General features: G+C 38.6%; 1 protein-coding gene and 1 long non-coding RNA gene across 5 annotated transcripts in view; one reads left to right on the top strand and one right to left on the bottom strand.

The window, feature by feature from the left end:
• The window catches only part of EPB41L5 (erythrocyte membrane protein band 4.1 like 5), a 181,006-nt gene that overhangs the window by 130,091 nt on the left and 24,805 nt on the right, over positions 1-26,110 (top strand). For all 4 annotated transcript variants that reach the window (XM_063712728.1, XM_024243166.3, XM_024243164.3 and 1 more), the window contains 2 exons: positions 5,487-5,615; positions 14,829-14,893. In XM_063712728.1, the coding sequence (XP_063568798.1) occupies positions 5,487-5,615; positions 14,829-14,893 (194 nt within the window). The remainder of the gene's footprint in view (positions 1-5,486; positions 5,616-14,828; positions 14,894-26,110) is intronic.
• On the bottom strand, positions 1,562-24,830 carry LOC134759581 (uncharacterized). The gene is made up of 2 exons (XR_010135963.1): positions 24,342-24,830; positions 1,562-4,614 (listed from the first exon to the last, which is right to left on the bottom strand). It is a non-coding gene; the product is annotated as an uncharacterized LOC134759581 (long non-coding RNA).

The following is a 26,110-nucleotide window of genomic DNA, read 5'->3' as shown; positions in this document are numbered from 1 at the left end:
ATTGTAGATGAAAAAGGAGACTATAACTGATACTGCAAAAATCAAAGGCTCATTAGGGATTAGTATGAGCAACTATATGCCAATAAATTGGAAAACATTTAAGAAATGGATGAATTCCTAGACACATGCAGCCTACCAGGACTGAACCAAGAAGAAATCCAAAACCTGAGTAGACCAATAACAAGTAACAAGATCAAAGCTGTAATAAAAAGTCTCCCAGCAAAGAAAAGCCCAGGACGTGATGGCTTCACTGCTGAATTTTACCAAATATTTAAAGAAGAACTAATACCTATCCTACTCAAACTATTCCAAAAAATAGAGGAGGAAAGAATATTTCCAAATTCATTTTATGAGATCAGTATTACCCTGATAACAAAACCAGACAAAGATACCTCAAAAAAGGAAAACTGCAGACCAGTATCTCTGATGAATATTGATGCAAAAATCTTCAATAAAATACTAGCAAACTGAATTCAACAACATATTAAAAAGATAAGTCATCACGTCCAAGTGGGATTTATCCCAGGATGTAATAAGGATGGGTTAGCATATGTAAATCAATCAAGGTGATACCTTATATCAGCAGAATGAAGGACAAAAACCATATGATCATTTCAATTGTTGCTGAAAAAGCATTTGATAAAGTTCAATATCCTTTTGTGATTAAAAAAAAAAAACTCTAAAAAAACTGGGTATAGATGGAACATACCTCAGCACACTAAAAGCCATGTTATGACAGACCCACAGCTAGTATCATGCCTGAAGGCCTCCTTTAAGATCTGGAAAAAGGTAAGGATGCCCACTTTCACTGCTGTTATTCAGTGTAGTACTGGAAGACCTAGCTAGAGCAATCAGACAAAAGAATGAAATAAAGGGCATCTAAATTGGAAAGGAAGAATTCAAATTATCATCAGATGATACTATTTTATATTTGGAAAAACCTAAAGAAAAAGAAAAACTATTAGAACTGATAAATTCAGTAAAGTTGCAGGATACAGATCAACATACAAAAATCAGTAGCATTTCTACATGCCAGCAGCAAACAAACTGAAGAAAAAATCAGGAAAGTAATCCCATTTACAATAGCCACAAATAAAATGAAAACCTAAGAATAAAAATAATCAAAGAAGTGAAAGATTTCTGCAATGAAAACTACAAAATAATGGTACGAGATATCGAAGAGGACACAAAATTTGAAAGATATTCCATGTTCATGGATTAGAAGACTCAGTATTGATACAATGTCCATACTTCCCAAAGCAGTTTGCCAATTCAATTTAATCCCTATCAAAATACCAATGATATTCTTCACAGAAATAGAAAAAAAAATCTAAAATTTATATGGAACCACAAAAGACTCAGAATAGCCAAAGCCGTCCTGAGAAAAAAGAACAAAACTTTAGAACTCATAGTCCCTGACTTCAAATTATAACGACAGAGCTATAGTAACCAAAACTCATGGTATTAGCATAAAAACAGACACACAGACCAATGTAACAGAATAGAAAAGCCAGAAATAAATCCATACATCTGCAGTGAACTTACTTTTGACAAAGGTGCCAAGAACATACACTGGGGAAAGGACGGTCTCTTCAATAAATGGTGCTAGGAAAACTGGATTTCCATATGCAGAAGAATGAAACTTCTATCTCTGCCATATACAAAAATCAAATGAAAATGGATTAAAGACTTAAATCTAAGATCTCAAACTATGAAACCACTAAAAGAAAATATTGGAGAAACTCTCCAAAACATCGGTCTATGCAAAGATTTCTTGAATAATATCCCAAAAGCATAGGCAACCAAAGCAAAAATAGACAAATGAGATCACATCAAGTTAAAAAGTTCCTGCACAGCAAAGGAAACAATCAACAAAGTGAAGAGATGACCCACAGAATGGTAGAAAATATCTGCAAATTACCCATCTGACAATGGACTAATAACCAGAATATATAAAGAGCTCAGACAACTCAATAGGAAAAAAATCTAATAATCTGATTTTAAAATGGGCAAAAAATCTGACTAGACATTTCTCAAAAGAAGACATACAAATGGCAAACAAGTTTATGAAAAGGTGCTCAACATCACTGATGATCAGAGAAATGCTAATCAAAACTACAGTGAGATATCATCTCACCCCAGTTATAATGGCTTTTATCCAAAAGACAGGCAATAATGAATGCTGACGAGGATGTGGAGAGAAAGGAACCCTTGTACACTGTTGGTGGGAATGTAAATTAGTACAGCAAGTACAGAGTGCCTCAAAAACCCAAAAATGGAACTATCATATGATCCAGCAATCCCACTGCTAGATATATGCCCAAAAGAAAGGAAATCAGTATATTGAAGAGATATCTGCACTCCCATGTTTATTGCAGCACTGTTCACAGTAGCCAAGATTTGGAATCAACCTGAATATCTATCAACAGATGAATAGATAAAGAAAATCTGGTACATATACACAATGAAGCACTATTCGGCCATAAAAAGAATGAGATACTATCATTTGCAACAACATGGATGGAACTGGAGAACACTATGTTAAGAGAAGCCAGGCACAGAAAGACAAACTTCATATGTTCTCACTCATTTATGGGAGCCAAAAAACGAAGAATTAAATCTGTGGAGATAGATGGTTACCAGATGGGAAGGGTAGTATGGAGGGTGTGGGGAAAAGTGGGTATGGTTAATGGCTACAAAAGTATAGTTAGAGTGATAGAATGGATAAGATATAGCATTTGATAGCATAACAGGGTGACTACAGTCAATAACTTACTGTACATTTAAAAATAACAGTATAATTGGAATGTTTGTACACAAATGATAAATGTTTGAGGTGATGGATACTCCATTTACCCTGATGTGATTATTACACATTGTATGCCTGTATCTACATATCTCGTGTACCCCATAAATATATACAAGTACTATGTACCCATAAAAATAGAAAAGATTTTCTATAAAGAATAGAAGGAAGAATTCAGTATTGTACTACTAATAAAGGACATCTGACTACCTTGCCTTAACTCTAGTCAACTTGAGTAGAGGTTGAGCCCCCCGATCTGAAAATTTAAAATTCAAAATGATCCAGAATCTAATACTTTTTGAGCACTGATGTGATGCACAAAGGACATGCTCATTGGAGCATTTTTTATTTTGGATTTTCGTATTAGGAATGCTCAACCAGTAAGTATAATGCATATATCCCAAAATCTGAAAAAATACAAAATCTGAAATACTTTTAGTCCCAAGCACTTTGGAAAAGGGATGCACAACCTGTATTGTGAAAAAGTTGATTCATGTTTTATTAATGTGATGCATTTTTAATAAAGGCTGATTTCTCTACCTCTACTATCAACAGTTGTTGTTTGCTTAAGGAATGCAAATTAATCTTAATGTCAGCCTGACTAAAGTAATTTTAGGAAGAAAACCTACTGAAAATAAAATACATGATTCTAAAGTAAAGCATGATTTGTTGGATGACTTGCCCTAAGAACTGAGAATGTCTTAGCCAGCAACCTAATCTTAAGGCTCAGACTAGCACTACTGACAGCAGAGTTGACAGTGTTGTAAGAGCCCATTGTAGAGAGATCACATCCGGCCTGCATTATGCAGGATTTATACAGTCACCAGACATGCCTTATGTACTGTTGGTTCAGTTCTAAAAATGTGTTTATTGCCTACTTTTTGTAAGATAAAATAATAAATACTGTGTGGAATTCGCAGACGAATGACAAGTTCTTGGCCCTCAGGAAACTTTAGCCCTGTCTAAAGCCCACAGAAGTTAATATTGCAAATGGCCATCTCCAGTGACGACTTTCTTTCCCAGGTCTATTATGCTAATTGAATTTTCAGATGATAACAGCTGGGAAGCACAGTTTTTGAAAGACAAAATCAGGATCCATGAAGGCTTGAATAGATTGGAATGACAGACTGGGTTTAAGAACATAGACTGACAAATCATCATAAGTACACGGCTAGGGTAGGGGACTAGAATATTACAGCAGCATGTATTTAAAAAGTAAGAATATGTAAATGAAATATGAATCAGCTGCAAAAGAGCTATGTTGTCTTAATTCAAAGGGTTCAGAAGGGGAGCTTCAACTATTTTTTTCATTTCTGGATAGCACTCTAAAAATGATATAGAAAAGTGGCAGTTTGAGAAGAGAAGGATCTGTATGGTGAAGGGTCTTGAAACTAAGTTACAATTTGGGATTATTAGCTAGATGATTGCCACATAGAAATCTCAGGAGGGAGCATGTTAACCATCTTTAGATATATGAAGAGCTATTATGTGAAAGAGGAATTAATGTGACTTGCTTTTTAATGGCCTCAGGGAAGAGTTAAGGTCAATGGATATGTTAGAGGTATGCAGATTTGACCTTAACACAGGAAAGTGTTTCCTAACAGTCATCTGACCAAGGAAGTAGCAAGTTCTCCAGTGTGTGATGTTTCTCAGGCTAGGACTAAAAATTACGCACCTCTTGAAGTATTTTGGTCGTTGGATGGACTCTCTTAACTTCCAACTTTGAGATGCTGTGATTCTAGGAGTTGTCAAGATTCTTCTCTTTCTTCATCCCTCCTCCTCTCTGCAACTTAGTCTCTGTGCTTTCTCTTTTTAAAAAAAAAAAAAAAAAAGGTAAAATATACATATATAATTTACCATCTTGACCATTTTTAAGTGTATTGTTCAGTGGTAATAAATACATTTATATTACTTATTTGTCTCCTTCATTATCCCCTTCCAGACTTCGGTTTTCTCTTGACCTATGTCTGAAATCCTTTAGGATTTATGCCATATCAAGATCTATAGATTTTTCAATTACTTCCTTCCCCTTAATTTCCTAAGGCAATTCAGAATGTTCTTTATCTTCAAATTTTATTTCAGGAATCAGTTTTTCTTGTTCTTTGATGAGCAGTACTTTGTTTTAAAAGCATAAAGGAACAGAATCTCAACTGCATTCAGCGAGGACAGTGGGTGCAATTAAGGCATATGTGACCTTTAGCAACTAGTATTTTTGGTCTAAAAGATGAAAAGTAGGGCATGAAGACTGTTCTCTTGACCAGAGGTTGGCAGATTATTTCAGTAAAGGACCAGATAGTACATATTTTAGTCTTGGAGAACCTCGTAGTCTCTTTCACAGCTACTTAGCTCTGCCAGTTGTAGCATGAAAGCAGCACAGAGGAGTGAATATGGCTGAATTTCAGTAAACTGTGTTTATACGACAGGTGGTTGGCCAGATTTGCCCTTTGGGTTATAGTTTGCTACAATTTTAGGTTAGGCCCTACAGAGGCTGTTCCCTTTAAATCCAGAGCTCTTCACAGATAGGTGATTCTAAGAGTTGCTTATGCCTGAAATAAGATATGGCTGCTTAAGACACATGATTTCCTGATTGTCTGAAGATGAACTTTCATCAGTCTATTTCCTATTTCCATATAACTATAGTGCATCAGAGTTGATTACAGTATATTTTTAAAATATCTAGGAGGAAGTGGTGAAGTTGACTGAGAAATGCCTTAATAATGTCATTGAGAACCCAGGATTGAATGCCATGAGAGTTCCTCCTGACTTCAAGAGTAACATTTTGAAGGCTCAAGTAGAAGCAGTGCATAAGGTAAGCTGCCTTTGATAGATAGCCCTGGTGAAGTGAAAAGAGCATGGGATGTAGAGAGTTGCCTTCCCCAACTCTAAATTCTAATCAAGCTATATTAAGGGTGCAGTCAGGGCATTAAAAAATAAGAGTAAAGCTGCTCAGGGGGATACGAAGGTTAAAAAAGCCAAATTTGTATAGAAGTGAGCCTTCAATGTTTGCCACTTTGATAGCCAGAAAGCCTTGTGATTTTTAAAGCCTTATTTCAGTATTAAATCTATGATTCTAGGGCTGTCTTTATCCATCCACTTTTCCCCACAACCCATCTACCCTCAATATGTTTATGTAATTAGCAAAAAGAGTGAGGTACAAGGTGAAGAGTGAGCTGTGCCATGGTGAAGGATGGAGTGGGTAGGGACTAGCTTCCATGAGAGATGCGGCAGCCTTGTTCTCAAAATCAGCTTTTCCTTGGCTCTCTGTGACTTTCAAACTTACATTCTGTCCTAAAACCAGGACAGAAGCCTGCCTCACTAAGTCAGTTGTCAACCAGGATTTCAAATTCACCTGTTATTGAGAAGATGCACTTTACCCATCCTGTCCTCAAGTACAAGCCTTGAAGAGACCTGATTGGACTTTAGGAATATTGTTCATGTTCTTTATCCATTTTCTCCCTAGAATATAAACATGTTTTATAACATATTTATATATAAAATAAATATAAAATATGATAGTATTGACTCTAGAATCTCATTTCTGTTCTATCACCTACTAGCTTTGTGACTTGGGCAAGTTAATTTCTCTGAGCCACAGTTTAATTATGTATAAAATAGGATAATGGTAGTACCTACCTTAAGGTGGGTTGTAAAGGTGAAATAAGGTAATTAAAGGACATGGAATAGTGCCTGGCACATAATGAGCATTTAGAAAGTGTTGACCCTCAATAGTTATAGTAGCAGTAGTAGTAATAGTTATTATTTGCTATGGTCTGAATGGTTGCATCCCCCCGCAAAATTTTTATGTTGAAACCTAATCCCCAAAGCCATGGTATTAACAGATGGGGCCTTTGGTAGAGCCCCCAAGAGTAGGATTAGTGCTCTTATAAAAGAACCTAGAGGGAACTTATTTAACCCTTCAACCATGTGAGGATGCAGTGAGAAGGTGCCATCTATGAGGAATGGGCCCTCACCAAGCACTAATTCTGCCAGTGCCATAATCTTCGGTTTCTCAGCCCCCAGAACTGCGAGGAATAAATATTTGTTATTTATAGGCCACTCAGATTATGTTGTTTTGTTAGAACAGCCTGAATGGACTAAGAAATCATTACCTTACATTTCAGTTATCATTTTGGATCTTTCTTGACTTGAAGAATAGAGAAATAACATGAGTAACCCTAAAGAAAAGGGATTTGATTTTACAGTGAAAAGACCTTCTCATGAAGAGAAATCCAGGATCAAATACCTTCACTGTGAAATCTATTAAACATTTATGGAAGAAATATTAGCAGTTCTACAAAGTTTTTCAAAAAGATAGAAGAGGAAGGAACACTTCCCAATTCATCTTATGAGACTAGTGTCACCCCAATACCAAAACCAGAAAAAAAATTACAAGAAACTACAGACTACTACTCCTCTTGAACATTAACTTAAAAGTTCTTAACAAAATATATTCAAAACTTTATAAGTAGGATCATACATCATGACCAAGTAGGGTTTATCTTGGGGAAAATGTTGGTTTATCATTCAAAACCCAAGATAGGGGAGGAGCCAAGATGGCCGAATAGGAACAGCTCCGGTCTACAGCTCCCAGCGCGAGCGACGCAGAGACGGGTGATTTCTGCATTTCCATCTGAGGTACCGTGTTCATCTCACTAGGGAGTGCCAGACAGTGGGCGCAGGTCAGTGGGTGAGCGCACTGTGCGCCAGCCGAAGCAGGGGCGAGGCATTGCCTCACTCGGGAAGCGCAAGGGGTCAGGGAGTTCCCCTTCCAGGGGTGACAGAGGGCACCTGGAAAATCGGGCCACTCCCACCCGAATACTGTGCTTTTCCGACGGGCTTAGGAAACGGTGCCCCAGGAGAGTATAGCCCGCACCTGGCTCAGAGGGTCCTACGCCCACGGAGTCTCGCTGATTGCTAGCACAGCAGTCTGAGATCAAACAGCAAGTCGGCAGCGAGGCTGGGGGAGGGGCGCCCGCCATTGCCCAGGCTCGCTTAGGTAAACATAGCAGCCTGGAAGCTTGAACTGGGTGGAGCCCACCACAGCTCAAGGAGGCCTGCCTGCCTCTGTAGGCTCCACCTCTGGGGGCAGGACACAGACAAACAAAAAGACAGCAGTAACCTCTGCAGACTTAAATGTCCCTGTCTGACAGCTGTGAGGAGAGCAGTGGTTCTCCCAGCACGCAGCTGGAGATCTGAGAACGGGCTGACTGCCTCCTCAAGTGGGTCCCTGACCCCTGACCCCCGAGCAGCCTAACTGGGAGGCACCCCCCAGCAGGGGCAGACTGACACCTCACACGGCCGGCCAGGTACTCCAACAGACCTGCAGCTGAGGGTCCTGTCTGTTAGAAGGAAAACTAACAGAAAGGACATCCACACCAAAAACCCATCTGTACATCACCATCATCAAAGACCAAAAGTAGTTAAAACCACAAAGATGGGGAAAAAACAGAGCAGAAAAACTGGAAACTCTAAAAACCAGAGTACCTCTCCTCCTCCAAAGGAACGCAGTTCCTCACCAGCAACGGAACAAAGCTGGACAGAGAATGACTTTGACGAGCTGAGAGAAGAAGGCTTCAGACGATCAAATTACTCCGAGCTACGGGAGGATATTCAAACCAAAGGCAAAGAAGTTGAAAACTTTGAAAAAAATTTAGAAGAATGTATAACTAGAATAACCAATACAGAGAAGTGCTTAAAGGAGCTGATGGAGCTGAAAACCAAGGCTCGAGAACTACGTGAAGAATGCAGAAGCCTCAGGAGCCGATGCGATCAAATGGAAGAAAGGGTATCAGCCCTGGAAGATGAAATGAATGAAATGAAGCGAGAAGGGAAGTTTAGAGAAAAAAGAATAAAAAGAAACGAGCAAAGCCTCCAAGAAATGTGGGACTATGTGAAAAGACCAAATCTACGTCTGATTGGTGTACCTGAAAGTGACGGGGAGAATGGAAACAAGTTGGAAAACACTCTGCAGGATATTATCCAGGAGAACTTCCCCAATCTAGCAAGGCAGGCCAATATTCAGATTCAGGAAATACAGAGAACGCCACAAAGATACTCCTCGAGAAGAGCAACTCCAAGACACATAATTGTCAGATTCACCAAAGTTGAAATGAAGGAAAAAATGTTAAGGGCAGCCAGAGAGAAAGGTCGGGTTACCATCAAAGGGAAGCCCATCAGACTAACAGCGGATCTCTCGGCAGAAACCCTACAAGCCAGAAGAGAGTGGGGGCCAATATTCAACATTCTTAAAGAAAAGAATTTTCAACCCAGAATTTCATATCCTGCCAAACTAAGCTTCATAAGTGAAGGAGAAATAAAATACTTTACAGACAAGCAAATGCTGAGAGATTTTGTCACCACCAGGCCTGCCCTAAAAGAGCTCCTGAAGGAAGCGCTAAACATGGAAAGGCACAACCGGTACCAGCCACTGCAAAATCATACCGAAATGTAAAGAACATCGAGACTAGGAAGAGACTGCATCAACTAACGAGCAAAATATCCAGCTAACATCATAATCACAGGATCACATTCACACATAACAATATTAACTTTAAATGTAAATGGACTAAATGCTCCAATTAAAAGACACAGACTGGCAAACTGGATAAAGACTCAAGACCCATCAGTGTGCTGTATTCAGGAAACCCATCTCACGTGCAGAGACACACATAGGCTCAAAATAAAAGGATGGAGGAAGATCTACCAAGCAAATGGAAAACAAAAAAAGGCAGGGGTTGCAATCCTAGTCTCTGATAAAACAGACTTTAAACCAACAAAGATCAAAAGAGACAAAGAAGGCCATTACATAATGGTAAAGGGATTAATTCAACAAGAAGAGCTAACTATCCTAAATATATATGCACCCAATACAGGAGCACCCAGATTCATAAAGCAAGTCCTGAGTGACCTACAAAGAGACTTAGACTCCCACACATTAATAATGGGAGACTTTAACACCCCACTATCAACATTAGACAGATCAACGAGACAGAAAGTCAACAAGGATACCCAGGAATTGAACTCAGCTCTGCACCAAGCGGACCTAATAGACATCTACAGAACTCTCCACCCCAAATCAACAGAATATACATTTTTTTCAGCACCACACCACACCTATTCCAAAATTGACCATATACTTGGAAGTAAAGCTCTCCTCAATAAATGTAAAAGAACAGAAATTGTAACAAACTGTCTCTCAGATCACAGTGCAATCAAGCTAGAACTCAGGATTAAGAATCTCACTCAAAACCGCTCAACTACGTGGAAACTGAACAACCTGCTCCTGAATGACTACTGGGTACATAACGAAATGAAGGCAGAAATAAAGATGTTCTTTGAAACCAACGAGAACCAAGACACAACATACCAGAATCTCTGGGATGCATTCAAAGCAGTGTGTAGAGGGAAATTTATAGCACTAAATGCCCACAAGAGAAAGCAGGAAAGATCCAAAATTGACACCCTAACATCACAATTAAAAGAACTAGAAAAGCAAGAGCAAACACATTCAAAAGCTAGCAGAAGGGAAGAAATAACTAAAATCAGAGCAGAACTGAAGGAAATAGAGACACAAAAAACCCTTCAAAAAATAAATGAATCCAGGAGCTGGTTTTTTGAAAGGATCAACAAAATTGATAGACCGCTAGCAAGATTAATAAAGAAAAAAAGAGAGAAGAATCAAATAGATGCAATAAAAAATGATAAAGGGGATATCACCACCGATCCCACAGAAATACAAACTACCATCAGAGAATATTACAAACACCTCTATGCAAATAAACTAGAAAATCTAGAAGAAATGGATAAATTCCTCAACACATACACCCTCCCAAGACTAAACCAGGAAGAAGTTGAATCTCTGAATAGACCAATAACAGGAGCTGAAATTGTGGCAATAATCAATAGCTTACCAACCAAAAAAAGTCCAGGTCCAGATGGATTCACAGCCGAATTCTACCAGAGGTACAAGGAGGAGCTGGTACCATTCCTTCTGAAACTATTCCAATCAATAGAAAAAGAGGGAATCCTCCCTAACTCATTTTATGAGGCCAGCATCATCCTGATACCAAAGCCTGGCAGAGACACAACAAAAAAAGAGAATTTTAGACCAATATCCTTGATGAACATTGATGCAAAAATCCTCAATAAAATACTGGCAAACAGAATCCAGCAGCACATCAAAAAGCTTATCCACCATGATCAAGTGGGCTTCATCCCTGGGATGCAAGGCTGGTTCAATATACGCAAATCAATAAATGTAATCCAGCATATAAACAGAACCAAAGACAAAAACCACATGATTATCTCAATAGATGCAGAAAAGGCCTTTGACAAAATTCAACAACCCTTCATGCTAAAAACTCTCAATAAATTAGGAATTGATGGGACGTATCTCAAAATAATAAGAGCTATTTATGACAAACCCACAGCCAATATCATACTGAATGGGCAAAAACTGGAAGCATTCCCTTTGAAAACTGGCACAAGACAGGGATGCCCTCTCTCACCACTTCTATTCAACATAGTGTTGGAAGTTCTGGCCAGGGCAATTAGGCAGGAGAAGGAAATCAAGGGTATTCAATTAGGAAAAGAGGAAGTCAAATTGTCCCTGTTTGCAGATGACATGATAGTATATCTAGAAAACCCCATTGTCTCAGCCCAAAATCTCCTTAAGCTGATAAGCAACTTCAGCAAAGTCTCAGGATACAAAATCAATGTGCAAAAATCACAAGCATTCTTATACACCAATAACAGACAAACAGAGAGCCAAATCATGAGTGAACTCCCATTCACAATTGCTTCAAAGAGAATAAAATACCTAGGAATCCAACTTACAAGGGATGTGAAAGACCTCTTCAAGGAGAACTACAAACCACTGCTCAAGGAAATAAAAGAGGATACAAACAAATGGAAGAACATTCCATGCTCATGGGTAGGAAGAATCAATATCATGAAAATGGCCATCCTTCCCAAGGTAATTTACAGATTCAATGCCATCCCCATCAAGCTACCAATGACTTTCTTCACAGAATTGGAAAAAACTACTTTAAAGTTCATATGGAACCAAAAAAGAGCCCGCATCACCAAGTCAATCCTAAGCCAAAAGAACAAAGCTGGAGGCATCACACTACCTGACTTCAAACTATACTACAAGGCTACAGTAACCAAAACAGCATGGTACTGGTACCAAAACAGAGATATAGATCAATGGAACAGAACAGAGCCGTCAGAAATAATGCCACATATCTACAAGTATTTGATCTTTGACAAACCTGACAAAAACAAGAAATGGGGAAAGGATTCCCTATTTAATAAATGGTGCTGGGAAAACTGGCTAGCCATATGTAGAAAGCTGAAACTGGATCCCTTCCTTACACCTTATACAAAAATCAATTCAAGATGGATTAAAGACTTAAATGTTAGACCTAAAACCATAAAAACCCTAGAAGAAAACCTAGGCATTACCATTCAGGACATAGGCATGGGCAAGGACTTCATGTCTAAAACACCAAAAGCAATGGCAACAAAAGCCAAAATTGACAAATGGGATCTAATTAAACTAAAGAGCTTCTGCACAGCAAAAGAAACTACCATCAGAGTGAACAGGCAACCTACAAAATGGGAGAAAATTTTCGCAACCTACTCATCTGACAAAGGGCTAATATCCAGAATCTACAATGAACTCCAACAAATTTACAAGAAAAAAACAAACAACCCCATCAAAAAGTGGGCAAAGGATATGAACAGACACTTCTCAAAAGAAGACATTTATGCAGCCAAAAATCACATGAAAAAATGCTCACCATCACTGGCCATCAGAGAAATGCAAATCAAAACCACAATGAGATACCATCTCACACCAGTTAGAATGGCAATCATTAAAAAGTCAGGAAACAACAGGTGCTGGAGAGGATGTGGAGAAATAGGAACACTTTTACACTGTTGGTGGGACTGTAAACTAATTCAACCCTTGTGGAAGTCAGTGTGGCGATTCCTCAGGGATCTAGAACTAGAAATTCCATTCGACCCAGCCATCCCATTACTGGGTATATACCCAAAGGACTATGAATCATGCTGCTATAAAGACACATGCACACGTATGTTTATTGCGGCATTATTCACAATAGCAAAGACTTGGAACCAACCCAAATGTCCAACAATGATAGACTGGATTAAGAAAATGTGGCACATATACACCATGGAATACTATGCAGCCATAAAAAATGATGAGTTCACGTCCTTTGTAGGGACATGGATGAAATTGGAAATCATCATTCTCAGTAAACTATCGCAAGAACAAAAAACCAAACACCGCATATTCTCACTCATAGGTGGGAATTGAACAATGAGAACACATGGACACAGGAAGGGGAACATCACACTCTGGGGACTGTTGTGGGGTGGGGGGAGGGGGGAGGGATAGCACTGGGAGATATACCTAATGCTAGATGACGAGTTGGTGGGTGCAGCGCACCAGCATGGCACATGTATACATATGTAATTTACCTGCACATTGCGCACATGTACCATAAAACCTAAAGTTTAATAATAATAAATAATAATAAAAGAAAAAAAAAAAGAAAACAAAAGTGAAGGATATTAAATAAAATAATTTATAATCACAAAAAAAAAAAAAAAAAAAACCCAAGATATAGTTCACCATATTAAAAAATACATAAAATTGTCTCATGTAGAAAAGGCATTTCATAAAATGAAACACCTGTTCATGATAAAAACTCTATTCATGATAAAAACTCTCAGCAAACTAGCAATAGAATGAAACTCCTTCAGTTTGATAAAGAGCATTTTTGAACAAAATCTACAACATCATAATTAATGATGAAAGGCACGTCCACTGAAATAGCTAAAATTAAACACTGACCATCCCTGTGTTGGTGATGGTGGAGCTCCTGCGGTGCACATACATTGCTGGTAAGAACATAAAATGGTATAAACACTTTAAAAGAGTTTGGCAATGCACCAAACATACACATATCATCTAACCCAGCAATTACATTCTTAGATATATGCCCAAGAGAAATCAAAACTCAGGTTAACACAGATGTTAGTACGTGAATGTTCCTAGCAGCTTTATCTGAAATAGCTAAAAACAGATGATTGTGATGTGTCTATACAATGAAATGTCTGAATAAAAAGGAATAAATTAGTGATTGATACAACAACATGAGTGAATCTCAAAGACATCTCCATGCTGCTCTAAAGAAGCAGATGGAAAGGATAGGTACTGTGATTCCAATTATATGAAACTGTGTAAAGTATAGATCATCATTTACCTCAAATAAGGGTTTTTTCATGGGATTATGTGGGAAGCCTCAAGGGAATATTGAGGCGGGGAGTGGGGGAGATAGTAGAAATGTTACATGATGTTGGCTAAACACTTGTATGCCTTTAAAAAAAATTTATTGAACTGTACTTTAAAAAAAATTGGTGCATTATTGATGCCAGGTGCGGTGCCTCATGCCTGTAATCACACCACCTTGGGAGGCCCAGGCAGGTGGATCACTTGACATCAGGAGAGTTCAAGATCAGACTGACCTACATGGTGAAACCATGTCTCTACTAAAAATACAAAAATTAGCCAGGTGTGGTGGCACATACCTGTAATCCCAGCTACTCTGGAGGCTGAGGCAGGAGAATCACTTGAATCTGGGAGGCAGAGGTTGCAGTGAGCTGAGATTGTACCACTGCACTCCAGCCTGGGGGACAGAGTGAGACTCAATCTCAAAAAAAATAAAAAGTGGGTGCATTATTGAGAACCATCTAGTAAGATCGTGTGAATTTGTATACCAAATAAAAAAAATGAATCTTTGATTATTAATTTAGGTATGGGGTAAGATTGTACTAGGTACACTGCTGATATTTCCATAGATAAGGTATGATTACCTCTTACTTTAATTAAAGCAAACTGGTATTTCTATTTTTACCAGAAAGAAATGTAAATTTCTTGTTACTTTAGTATCCTCAATAAAGATTTACTTTTGTTAATATTTCTTTTCCTTAGGTTACAAAAGAAGATAGCTTATTAAGTCATAAAAATGCCAATGTTCAGGATGCTGCCACAAACAGGTACAGTTCTGGGTAGACAATTAAATTGATGTTCTTATCTACTATCTTTTTTGTCTTTTTTTTCTTCTCAGTCTGTCACTACATGGTTTCAGGATGTCTGTCTGAAAGATAGCTTGAATTCACTCTATTGTATCCATTACAGACCACTTAGTACCTAGTTTTATATTATTGGAAGATGTTCCTAATTAGTCTCCCAACATTCCCATTTATCTTCAACTGATCCGAACCAACAGAGCAGAAACCATCTTAAAGATATGTGTAATCTTTTCAGTCACCTGGTAAGGAGTGTGTATTATTCTCTTACAGTAAACTTTCATGTCATCCTGTTATCACAATGGCCTTGTTCTTATCAACTTACTTGCCATGGGTTCTCACAGTAACTGAGTTAACTTTCTTTGCTACTCCCTCCAAGTCTCTTCTGCCCTTCTTCCCTTTAATGAGTATTTTGGCATTTATTTGTCTTGTTAGTTAGGCTTTTATTCCACGCTTTATGGCCATTGACTTTCTTCATCACTGTGAATCTGATGTTCTTTGCTTAGTGTTAAAAAATGTTGAGCAAATAAATGCTGTTTCTTTTTTTTACTGTTCAAAACTTATTCAGTCAAGGGTTTTATGATTAATCATATTCAGTTCCAGATACCGTAATCAACATAGTACTGCACATAGCATGCGTAGTATATAGCACTTTATATTATACTAGTTAGTACTCAACAAAAGTACTAACTGGTGATCAGGGTAAAGCTAGAATTACAACTTGACCTTGTAACTAATTCTAATTGCCAGGCACAGTGTCTCAGACCTGTAATCCCAGCACTTTCAGAAATCAAGGCAGGAGGATCACTTGAGGCCAGCAGTTTGAGACTAGCCTGGGCAACATAGTGAGATCCTGTCTCTACAATTAAAAATAAAAAATTAGCCGAGCATGGTGATCCACGCTATAGGCCTAGCTCCTCAAAAGACTGAAGAGGGACAATCTCGTGAGCCCAGGAGTTTGAGGCTGCAGTGAGCTATCATCGCACCACTGCGCTTCATTCTGAGTGACAGAGTGAGACCCTGGTTTCTTTTTTTAAGAGGCCAGGCCGCGGTGGCTCACGCCTGTAATCCCAGCACTTTGGATCACCTGAGGTCATGAGTTCAAGACCAGCCTAGCCAACATGGTGAAACCCGTCTCTACTAAAAATACAAAAATTAGCTGGGCGTGGTGGCGCACGCCTGTAATCCCAGCTACTGGGGAGGCCAAGACAGGAGAATTGCTTGAACCCAGGAGGCAGAGGTTGCAGTGAGCCGTGATCGTGCCACTGCACTCCAGCGTGGGCAACAGAGCGAAACTCTGTCTCAAAAAAAAAAAAAAAAGGAAAGAAAATTCTAATAACCACTGTTAGTAATAACATTTTTAGTACTATTGTTATTATTGAAGTCTTTCAGAATAAAATTTTTTGTTTGCCAGGAGAAGGATGATGGGAACAGGACTGCCCCATGTTCATCAGGAGTTTCATTGAACTCTTGAAGCTGGAAGGAGCCTAGAACATATATCCAGATTATTTTTCTAAATGCCTGTTCATATTTTAAATAACCTATTTTTCCCCTAGGATTTCAAATGCATCCTTTGAAATATACTAGGTTCTTGTATAAACATGGTCTATTTCTAGATCTTTTCCTTCTCTGTTAATCTATTTTCCCATGCTATACAACACTGTTTTGTTTTACTGTACCTCCTTTTTGAAAATGCAATATTTTAGGCACGGAGACACTATGGAGAAGTATATAATACATACCTGTATACCAGATATCAAGCTTTTGTCACATCTTAACATTTTACCATAATAGATTTAGATCATTTGTCTTTTTTTTACTGACATAATTCACATACCACAAAATTCACTCTTTAAAAATACACAATTCAGTAATTTTACAAAATTGTACAACCATTACCACTATAATACATTCTAGAACATTGAGAATGTTCTAGAAATACCATAGGTCTAGAAACTCCTTACCCTCACTCCTTACCCTTTCCAGACCTTAGGTAAGGTAGAAACCTTCATACTCACTATAATACTCATCCTAGTTCTCATATATACTCATCCTCATTCTACCTTACCTAAGGTCTTCATACTCACTAGGATGAGTATTATAGTGAGTATGAAGGTTTCTACCTTACCTAAGGTCTGGAAACACTTTACCCATTAGCAGTCACTCCATATTCTGCTTCTTCCCCAGCACCTGGCAACCACTAATCTACTTTGTCTCTGTGGATTTACCTACTCTGGACAGTTTATGTCAATGGAATTATACGTGTCCTTTTGTGTCTGGCTTCTTACATTCAACATAATATTTTGTAGGTTTGTCCATATTGTAGCATATATTGGTACTTTGTCCCTCCTTATGGCTAAATAATATTTCATTATATAGATATACCACATTTATTTATCCATATATCAGTTGATGGACATTTGAGTTGTTTCCACTCTTTAGCTATTATGAACAAAGCTAGAAATGAATATTTGCATACAAATTTTTTTTTGTAAATATACTTTCAGTTCTCCTTGGTATATACCTAGGAGTAACACCATTTCTCCTCAGTCATATGGTAACTCTATATTTAACTTTCTTAAGAACTGCCAAATGTCTTCCAAAATGGCTGTAACATTTTTCGTTCTTACTAGCAATGTATGAGGATTCCAATTTCTCCGTGTCATTGACAGTGCTTATTATTCTCCTTGTTTATTATACTCATCCTAGTGAGTATAAAGTGTGTCTTGTCTCATTGTGGTTTGATTTGCATTTACCTAAGGACTAATGATGTTGAACATCCTTTTGTGTATGTCTTCTTTGGGGAAATGTCTATTCAGATCATTTATTTTTGTAGTAACAGCTTCATTGATAAATTTGATTCAAATACCACTCAATTCATCCATTTAAAGTGTGCAATTCAATAGTTTTTGGTACATTTTTGTACATTTAGTACATTCTGTATTTAGTACATGCAACCACCATCAGTAACAAATTTCAGAATATTTTCGTCACCTCAAAAAGAAATCCCCTGCTCTTTAACTGGAACCCCATCTACCCTGCACTGCCTTTCCCCTAACCCTGAGGAAGCACTTTTCTACTTTCTGTCTCTATAGATTTACCTATCTGGACATTGCATATAAATGATACTCTGTAATATGAGGTCTTTTGTGTCTGGCTTCTTTCACTTAGCATAATGTTTCCAGGGTCGTCCATACTTGTACTGTTATGTATCAGGACTTTATTTCCTTTTATGGCTATATAATATTTCATTGTATGGATATACCACATTTTGTTTATTCATCTGTTGATAGACGTTTAGATTGTTTCCACCTTTTGACTGTTAGGAATATTGCAGCTATGAATAGTCATGTACAATTTTTTGTTTGAACACCTGTTTTTCAGTTACACATCTAGAGTAGAATTCCTGAGTCATACGGTAATTCTGTTTTTAACCTTTTAAGGAACTGCCAAACTGTTCTCTACAACCACTGCACCATTTTCTGTTCCTCCCAGTAATGAGTGAGGGTTTTTATTTCTTTACACTCTCGTGGTATTTCACCATACTTTTTTTTTTTTTTTTTTTTTTGAGACAGGGTCTTGCTCTGTCACCCAGGTTGGAGTGCAGTGGCACGAGCACAACTCATTGCAGCCTCAAACTTAGGCTCAAATGATCCTCCCACCTCAGCTTCCTTAGTAGCAGGGACTACAGGCACATGCCACCATGCTCAGCTAAGTTTTTTTTCATTTCTGGAAGAGACAAGGTGTCACTATGTTGCCCAGGCTGGTCTTCGAACTGCTGAGCTCAAGCGATCCTCCCATCCCAGCCTTCCAAAGTGCTGAAATTACAGGTGGGAGCCACCATACCCAGCCTCAGTGTACTTTTGATTTGCATTTCTCTAATGATTAAGAATGTTGGGGATTTTTTCATGTGTTTGTTGGCCATTCGTGTAACTTTTTTGGATAAATGTCTATTCAAGTCCTTTGCTCATTTTTTATTTTATTTTCTTATTTTTTAGAGACATTATTGCTCAATCACCCAGGCTGGAATGCAGTGGCACAATCATAGCTCACTGTAACCTTGAACTCCTGGGCTTAAGTGATCCTCCTGCCTCAGCCCTCTGAGTAGCTAGGATTATAGGATTACAGGCACACACCACCCTGCCCAGCTAATTTAAAAAAAAAAAAAAAAAAAAAAAAGTTTTTTTTTTTTTTTTTTTTTTTTAAGAGATGGAGCCTCACTAAGTTGCCCAGACTGGTCTCAAGCTCCTAGCCTCAGGCACTCCTCTTACCTTGGCCCTGCAAAGCGTTGGGATTATAGCTGTGACCTACTGTGCCTGCCCACCCCATTTATTTTTATTTCTTTTTTTTTTCTAATCCCGTGACAGATGACCCATTTTTAAATTGGGTTTATTTTATTGTTGAATTGTAGGAGTCCTTGATTGAATATCAATTCTTAATACTAGACTCTTACCAGATATATGATTTGAAAATATTTTTTCCCATTCTGTGGATTGTCTTTTCACTTTCTTAGTGATCAGCCTTTTGATGCATAAAAATTCTTTGTTTTCATGAAGTCTAATTTATCTACTTTTCTTAGGTTGCCTGTGCTTTTAGTGTTTTATATAAGAAACCATTGCCAAATTCAAGATCATAATGATTAACTGTTGCATAGCTTTGGCTACAACTTCCAGTATAGGAAACTTATATTTAGATCTTCTGTCTATTTTCAGTTAATTTTTTCAGCTGGGCATGGTGGCTTATGCCTGTAATCCAGGCTGATGTGGGAGTATTGCTTGAGCCCAGGAGTTCAAGACCAGCCTGGTCGACATTAGCAAGACCCCGTCTCTACAATTGAAGAAAAAAAAAAACTAGCCAAGCATGGTGGTGCATACCTGTAGTTCTAGATACTTGGGAGGACTGCTTGAGCCAGGAGGTTGAGGATGCAGTGAGTCATGTTCACACCACTGTATTCCAGCCTGGGTGACAGAGCGAGACCCTGTCTCAAAAAAAAAAAAAAAAAAATTGGTATATGCTGTGAGGTAGGGGTCCAACTTCATTCTTTTGGTTGTGGCTAAATGGGTATCTCTGTCCTAGATCTTGGCAGTCCTATCGAAATCAATTGGCCATTTCCTTCTGGTCCTGGACTCTCAGTTCTATTCCATTGATCTATATGTCTATCCTTATGCCAGTACCACGCTGTTTTGATTACTGTAGCTTTGTAGTAAGTTTTGAATTAGGATGTGTGAGTCTTCCAACTTTTTTTCCAAGATTCTTTTGAAAATTAAGGATCTCTTGCCATTTTGTATAAATTTTAGAATCAGCTTTTCCCTTTATGCAAAACAGGCTGCTGGGATTTTAATAGAGATTGTGTTGAACCTGTAGATTGCTTTGGTTAGTACTATAATCTTAACAGTATTAAGTCTTCAAATACATGATGTAGGATGTCTTTCCATTTATTTAGGTGTTCTTTAATTTCATTGGTGTTTTGTAGTTTTCAGTGTGCAAGTCTTTTGTCTCCTTGGTTAAATTGTTTCCTAGGTATTTAAATCTTTTATGCTGTTGTAATATAGTTGTTAATTTTGTTTTCGAACTGTTCACTGCTAGTGTATAGAAACACAGCTGATTTTTGTGTATTTATCTTGTATTCTACAACTGTGCTGAGTTTATTAGATCTAATAGGCTTTTTTCTGCATTATTATTATTTTTTTTTTTGAGATGGAGTCTTGCTCCGTTGCCCAGGCTGGAGTGCAATGGCGTGATCTTGGCTCACTGCAAGCTCCGCCTCCCAGGTTCATGCCATTCTCCTGCCTCAGCCTCCCAAGAGGCTGGGACTACAGGCACCCGGCTAATTTTTTGTATTTTGAGTAGAGACAGGGTTTCACTTGTTAGCCAGGGTGGTCTCGATCTTCTGACCTCATGATCCACCCACCTCGGCCTCCCAAAGTGCTGGGATTACAGGCATAAGCCACTGCATCTGGCCCTTTTTTTTTTTTTTTTTTAAGACAGAGTCTTGCTCTTGTCACCCAGGCTGGAGTGCAATGGCGTGATTTTGGTTCACTGCAACCTCTGCCTCCTGCGTTCAAGTGATTCTCCTGCCTCACCCTCCTGAGTAGCTGGGATTACAGGCACCTGCCACCATGCCCAGCTAATTTTTGTATTTTTAGTAGAAATGGGGTTTTACCACGTTGGCCAGGCTAGTCTTGAACTCCTGACCTCAGGTGATCTGCCCGCCTCGGCCTCCCAAAGTACTGAGATTACAAGTGTGAGCCACCACACCCAGCCATTTTTTTCTGCATTCTATAAGATTTTCTCTATACATGACTATGGCATCTGTGAATAGTGATAGTTTTACTTCCTTATTTCCAATTGGGAAGTTTTTATTTCTTTTTCTTACTTGATTGCTTTGGCTAGAACTTCCAGTACAGTGTTGAACAGAAGAGACAAAAACTGGCATTCTTATTTTATTCCTGAAAGGGATAAAGGGAAAGCTTTCAGTCTTTCACCATTGAGTGTTGTATGTTTTTCATATATGCCCTTTACCATACTGTGGAAATTCCCTTCTATTCTGTTTGTTTCTATCGTGAAAAAGTGTTGCATTTTTGTTATATGCTTTTTCTGCATCAATTGAGATGCTCATCAATTGAGATTTTTTCCTTCTTTCTGTTAATATGGTGTGGTTTTCTGATGTTGAACCACTCTTGCACTTCTAGAACAAATCCTACTTGGTCATGTTATGTAAGCTTTTTAATAATATTCTTCTCGATGCAGTTTGATAACATTTTTTTTTTAGGACTTTTGCATATATATTCATAAGGGATATTGGTCTGTAGGTTTCTCCAACTCCTGGCCTCAAGCAGTCCTTCTACCTCAGCCTCCCAAATTGCTGGGGATTATAGCTGTGAGCCACCATGCCTGGCTGGTTTGTAATTTTCTTACAATGTCTTTATTTGACTTTGGTGACAGGGCAATAATGTTGGCCTCATAGCATGGTTTAGGAAGTGTTCCTTCTTCTGCTGTGTTTTGGAAGAGATTGAGAAGGATTATTGTTAATTCTTTAAATGTTTGGTAGAATTCACCAGTGAAGCTATGGTCCTGGGCTTTTCTTTGTTGGAAAGTTTTTGATTACTGATTCAATCTCTTTACTTGTTGTAAGTCTATTCAGATTTTCCATTTCGTCTTAAGTCAGTTTTGGTAATTTGTTTTCAGGAATGTTTGCATTTCACCTAGGCGATTTAATTTACTGGAGTAAATTGCTCATAGTATTTTCTTCAAATCCTTTTTATTTGTTTTTTACTGAGAGGTTTCACCCTTTTTAATTTCTAAAATTAGTTGACTCTTTTCTTCCTCATAAGTCTAGCTAAATATTTGTCAATCTTGTTGATCTTTCAGTGGACTAACTTTTGGATATAAGTTTTTCTAAGTTCTTTGTTTTTCTAGTTCCTTAAGGTGTAAAGTTAGGTTATTGATTTTAAGATCTTATTTTTAAATGTAGGGATTTACAGCTATAAATTTTATTCTGAGCATTGCTTTTGCTGCATTTCAAATATTTTGGTGTTTTTTTCATTCATCTCAAAATATTTTCTAATTTCCCTTGTGATTTCTTCCTTTGTTTTTTGAGAGTGTTTTATTTAATTTCTGTATTTATGAATTTTCCAGTTTTCCAATTAAGTTATTTATAATTTCATTCATTATGGTAAGAGAAGATATGTGATATGACTTTAGTCTCTTTAAATGTATTGAGGTTTGTTTTGTGGCCTAACACATGCAGTCTGGTAGAGAATGTTTCGTATGTTCTTGAGAAGAATGTACATGTACATTCCGCTGTTATTGGGTGGAGTGTTCTATATGTGTTCATTAGGGCTCATTGGTTTATATTATTGTTTAATTCTATTTCCTTATTGATCTTTTCTCCGGTGGTTCTACCCATAATGATGAACGGAAGTGAAATATTTAAATATCAAGTTACTATTATAGAATTGTCTATTTTTCCCCCTCAGTTCTTTACATATTTTGCTTCATATATTTGGGTCTCTGTTGATAGTTGTGTATATGTTTGTAATTGTTATATCTTCTTGATGGATTGAATCTTTTATCAATGTATAATGTTTCTCTTTGTCTTTTGTCCTTTATCTTTTGATTTGAAGTCTATTTGTCTGATATTAGTATAGCAACCACAGCTGTCTTTTGGTTACTATTTGCATTAAATATCTTTTTCTGTCTTTTCAGTTTCAATCTATTCACGTTTGGATCATAGTGAGGCTTGTAGATAACATACAGAGGGATCATTTTAAAAAATTCTTTCTGCCACTCTCTACCATCGTAATTGTACTTTAATCCACTTACATCTAAAGTGATTACTGATAAAGGACTTCTTCCATTGTAGTATTTGTTTTCTGTATGTCTTTTGTCAATTTTGTTCCTCATTTCTCCATTACTGTCTTCTCTTGTGTTTAATGTTTTTTTCATGAGCATACCCCTTGATTTCCTTTGCATTTCCTTCCCTATATTTATTTATGTATTTATTTTTTTTGAGACCAAGTTTTGCTCTTGTTGCCCAGGCTGGAGTGCAGTGGCACAATCTTGGCTTACCGCGACTTCCGCTTCCCGGGTTCAAGCAATTCTCCTGCCTCAGCCTCCCGAGTAGCTGAGATCACAGGCATGCACCACCATGCCCGGCTAATTTTTTTTTTTTTTTTTTGTATTTTTAGTAGAGACAGGGTTTCTCCATGTTGGTCAGGCTGGTCTCGAACTCCTGACCTCAGGTAATCTGCCTGCCTCAGCCTCCCAAAGTGCTGGGATTACAGGCGTGAGCCACCGCGCCCAGCCCCTCCTTCCCTATATTTAAAAATTTATCCCTTAGTGGTTATTTTGGAATCAAATTAGCATCTTATACAGCCTAGTTTGAATTAATACTATATATAGCTTCAATACTCTGCAAAACCTTTGTTCTCCTGTGTGTGTTTCTGTCCCTTTATATTGTTATTGTCACAAATTACATATTTATGGGCCAGGCGTGGTAGCTCACGCCTGTAATCCCAGCACTTTGGGAGGCTGAGGTGGGCAGATCACGAGGTCAGATCAAAACCATCCTGGCTAACATGGTGAAACCCTGTCTCTACTAAAAATACAAAAGATTAGCCGGGCGTGGTGGCGGGTGCCTGTAGTCCCAGCTACTCAGGAGGCTGAGGCAGGAGAATGGTGTGAACCTGGGAGGCGGAGCTTTCAGTGAGCTGAGATCATGCCACTGCACTCCAGCCTGGGTGACAGAGCAAGACTCTGTATCAAAACAAACAAACAAAAAATTACATATTTACACATTGTGGGCCTATTAAAGTTAATTTGTAATTGTTGTTTTATGTATTTATCTTTTAAATAATAATGGAATAAAAGAGAAGTTATACCCAAATTGTAAAATACTTACTTTTATGCTTACCTGTATAATTACCTTTAACAGTAATTTTCTCTATTTTTCTTTATATGGTTTCGAGTTACTGGGTAGTATTCTTTTCTTTCAGCTTGAAGATTACCTGTAAGAAACTTTCTTGGCTTTTGTTTATCTGAGAATGTCTTAATTTCGCCTTCATTCTTGAAGGTTAGTTTTGTTGAATATAGAATTCTTAGTTGACAGGGTACTTTCTTTCAGTGCTTTTAAATATGTCATCCCATTGCCTTCTGGTCTGCATGGTTTCTAATGAGAAGATGGCTATTACTCTTATGAGGATCCTTGTAAATGATGAGTCATTTCTCTCTTGCCACTTTTGAGAATCTCTCATTGTTTTGTCGTCCGACAGTTTAATTAATATGTCTGTTGGGGATCTCTTGAGTTTATCATGTGGAGTTCATTGAGCTTCTTAGATGTGTAGATTCGTGTCTTTTATCAAACCTGTTGAATTTTCAAGTATTATTTATTCAAATAATCTTTCTATCCCTTTCTCTTCTCCTTATAGAACTCCCATAATACATATATTGATATGCTTGATTATGTCTCACAAGTGTCTCAAGCTCTGTTCATTTTTTTCATTATTTTTTCTTTCACCTCCTGATTCTCAGTAATCTCAGTTGACCTGTCTTTAAGTTCACTGACTATTCTGCCTGCTTGAATCTGCTATTGAAATCCTCTAGTGATTTTTTTATTAAAAAAAAAAATGGAGACACAGAAGCTGGGCACCCCCCATGGGGCTTCCACACACTGGGGCTTGCTCCCAGCCCCCAATGACTCCAAGGGGATGAGTGAATTTAACTGGCAAGTAGCAATCTGCTGTCACCCTGGGCCTCTGGAATCCTGGCAGGAAGAGGCCCCACCACCATGGACACTCAAGTTGCAGGGAGAGCTGCTTAGAAAAGCAGTGGGGCAGCAAGCCAGCTGATGTGGAGCCGAGAGGGTTTGGTGCAGGAGCATCTATTGCGGAGCATGGCCAAGGACAGCCATCCCGCTAGGGTCAACTTGCTCCCATAGGAAACTTTAGCCCAAGGAGAACTGTCAGACCTGAACTCTGCAGGGCGATCTTGTCCATCAGGCAGGGCTGCTCTGAACTGAGCACCCCTTGGTCTGCTGGTCCCTCGGGACCCCAGCCTGGCCATACCTGCTTGCAGGGAAGCCTCTGGTGCCCTGGGAGCCAGCATCCTGGCTTTTGCACTGGCAGACTGTGCCTGACTTGCAGAGAGTTCCTGTAGGGCGGTCCCCACGGCCATGCACCAGCCTGCCCACACCCTCCCCACACTTCAGCTTCCCCCTGGGGCTACAGCAATGCCCCACATTGCTTTGCTAGCATGTGTGTGCATGGGCTGGCTTTGTTTCCTTGCCCCACCAGTGCACCTATGTCCATGCACCCTCCCCTGCCACTGCTGCAGCAGGAGGGCAGGTCTCTCCCATGTTCCACCAACTGCCACTGCAGTCACAACCTTGGCAAGCACAGGGCCAGCCAGCACTGTGGCAGGAGTGAAAATAGGCGTGGAGAACAGCAGATTCTCCCCCATCCTGAGCAACCACCCCTGCCTGCAGTGCACAGAGAAAGCACACAGACCTGTATTACATAACGGTAAAGGTTCAGTTCAACACCAGAACTAACTATCCTAAATATATATGCACCCAATACAGGAGCATCCAGACTCGTAAAGCAAGTTCTTAGAGACCTTCAAATAGACTTATACTCCCACACAGTAATAGTGGGAGACGTCAACAGCCCACTGACAGTATTAGAC

Source organism: Pongo abelii, chromosome 11 (genome assembly GCF_028885655.2).
Source record: "Pongo abelii isolate AG06213 chromosome 11, NHGRI_mPonAbe1-v2.0_pri, whole genome shotgun sequence".
Taxonomy (NCBI): Eukaryota; Metazoa; Chordata; class Mammalia; order Primates; family Hominidae; genus Pongo; species Pongo abelii.
The sequence above is the reverse complement of the archived record's forward strand: the minus strand, read 5'-3'. Positions and strand labels throughout refer to the sequence as shown.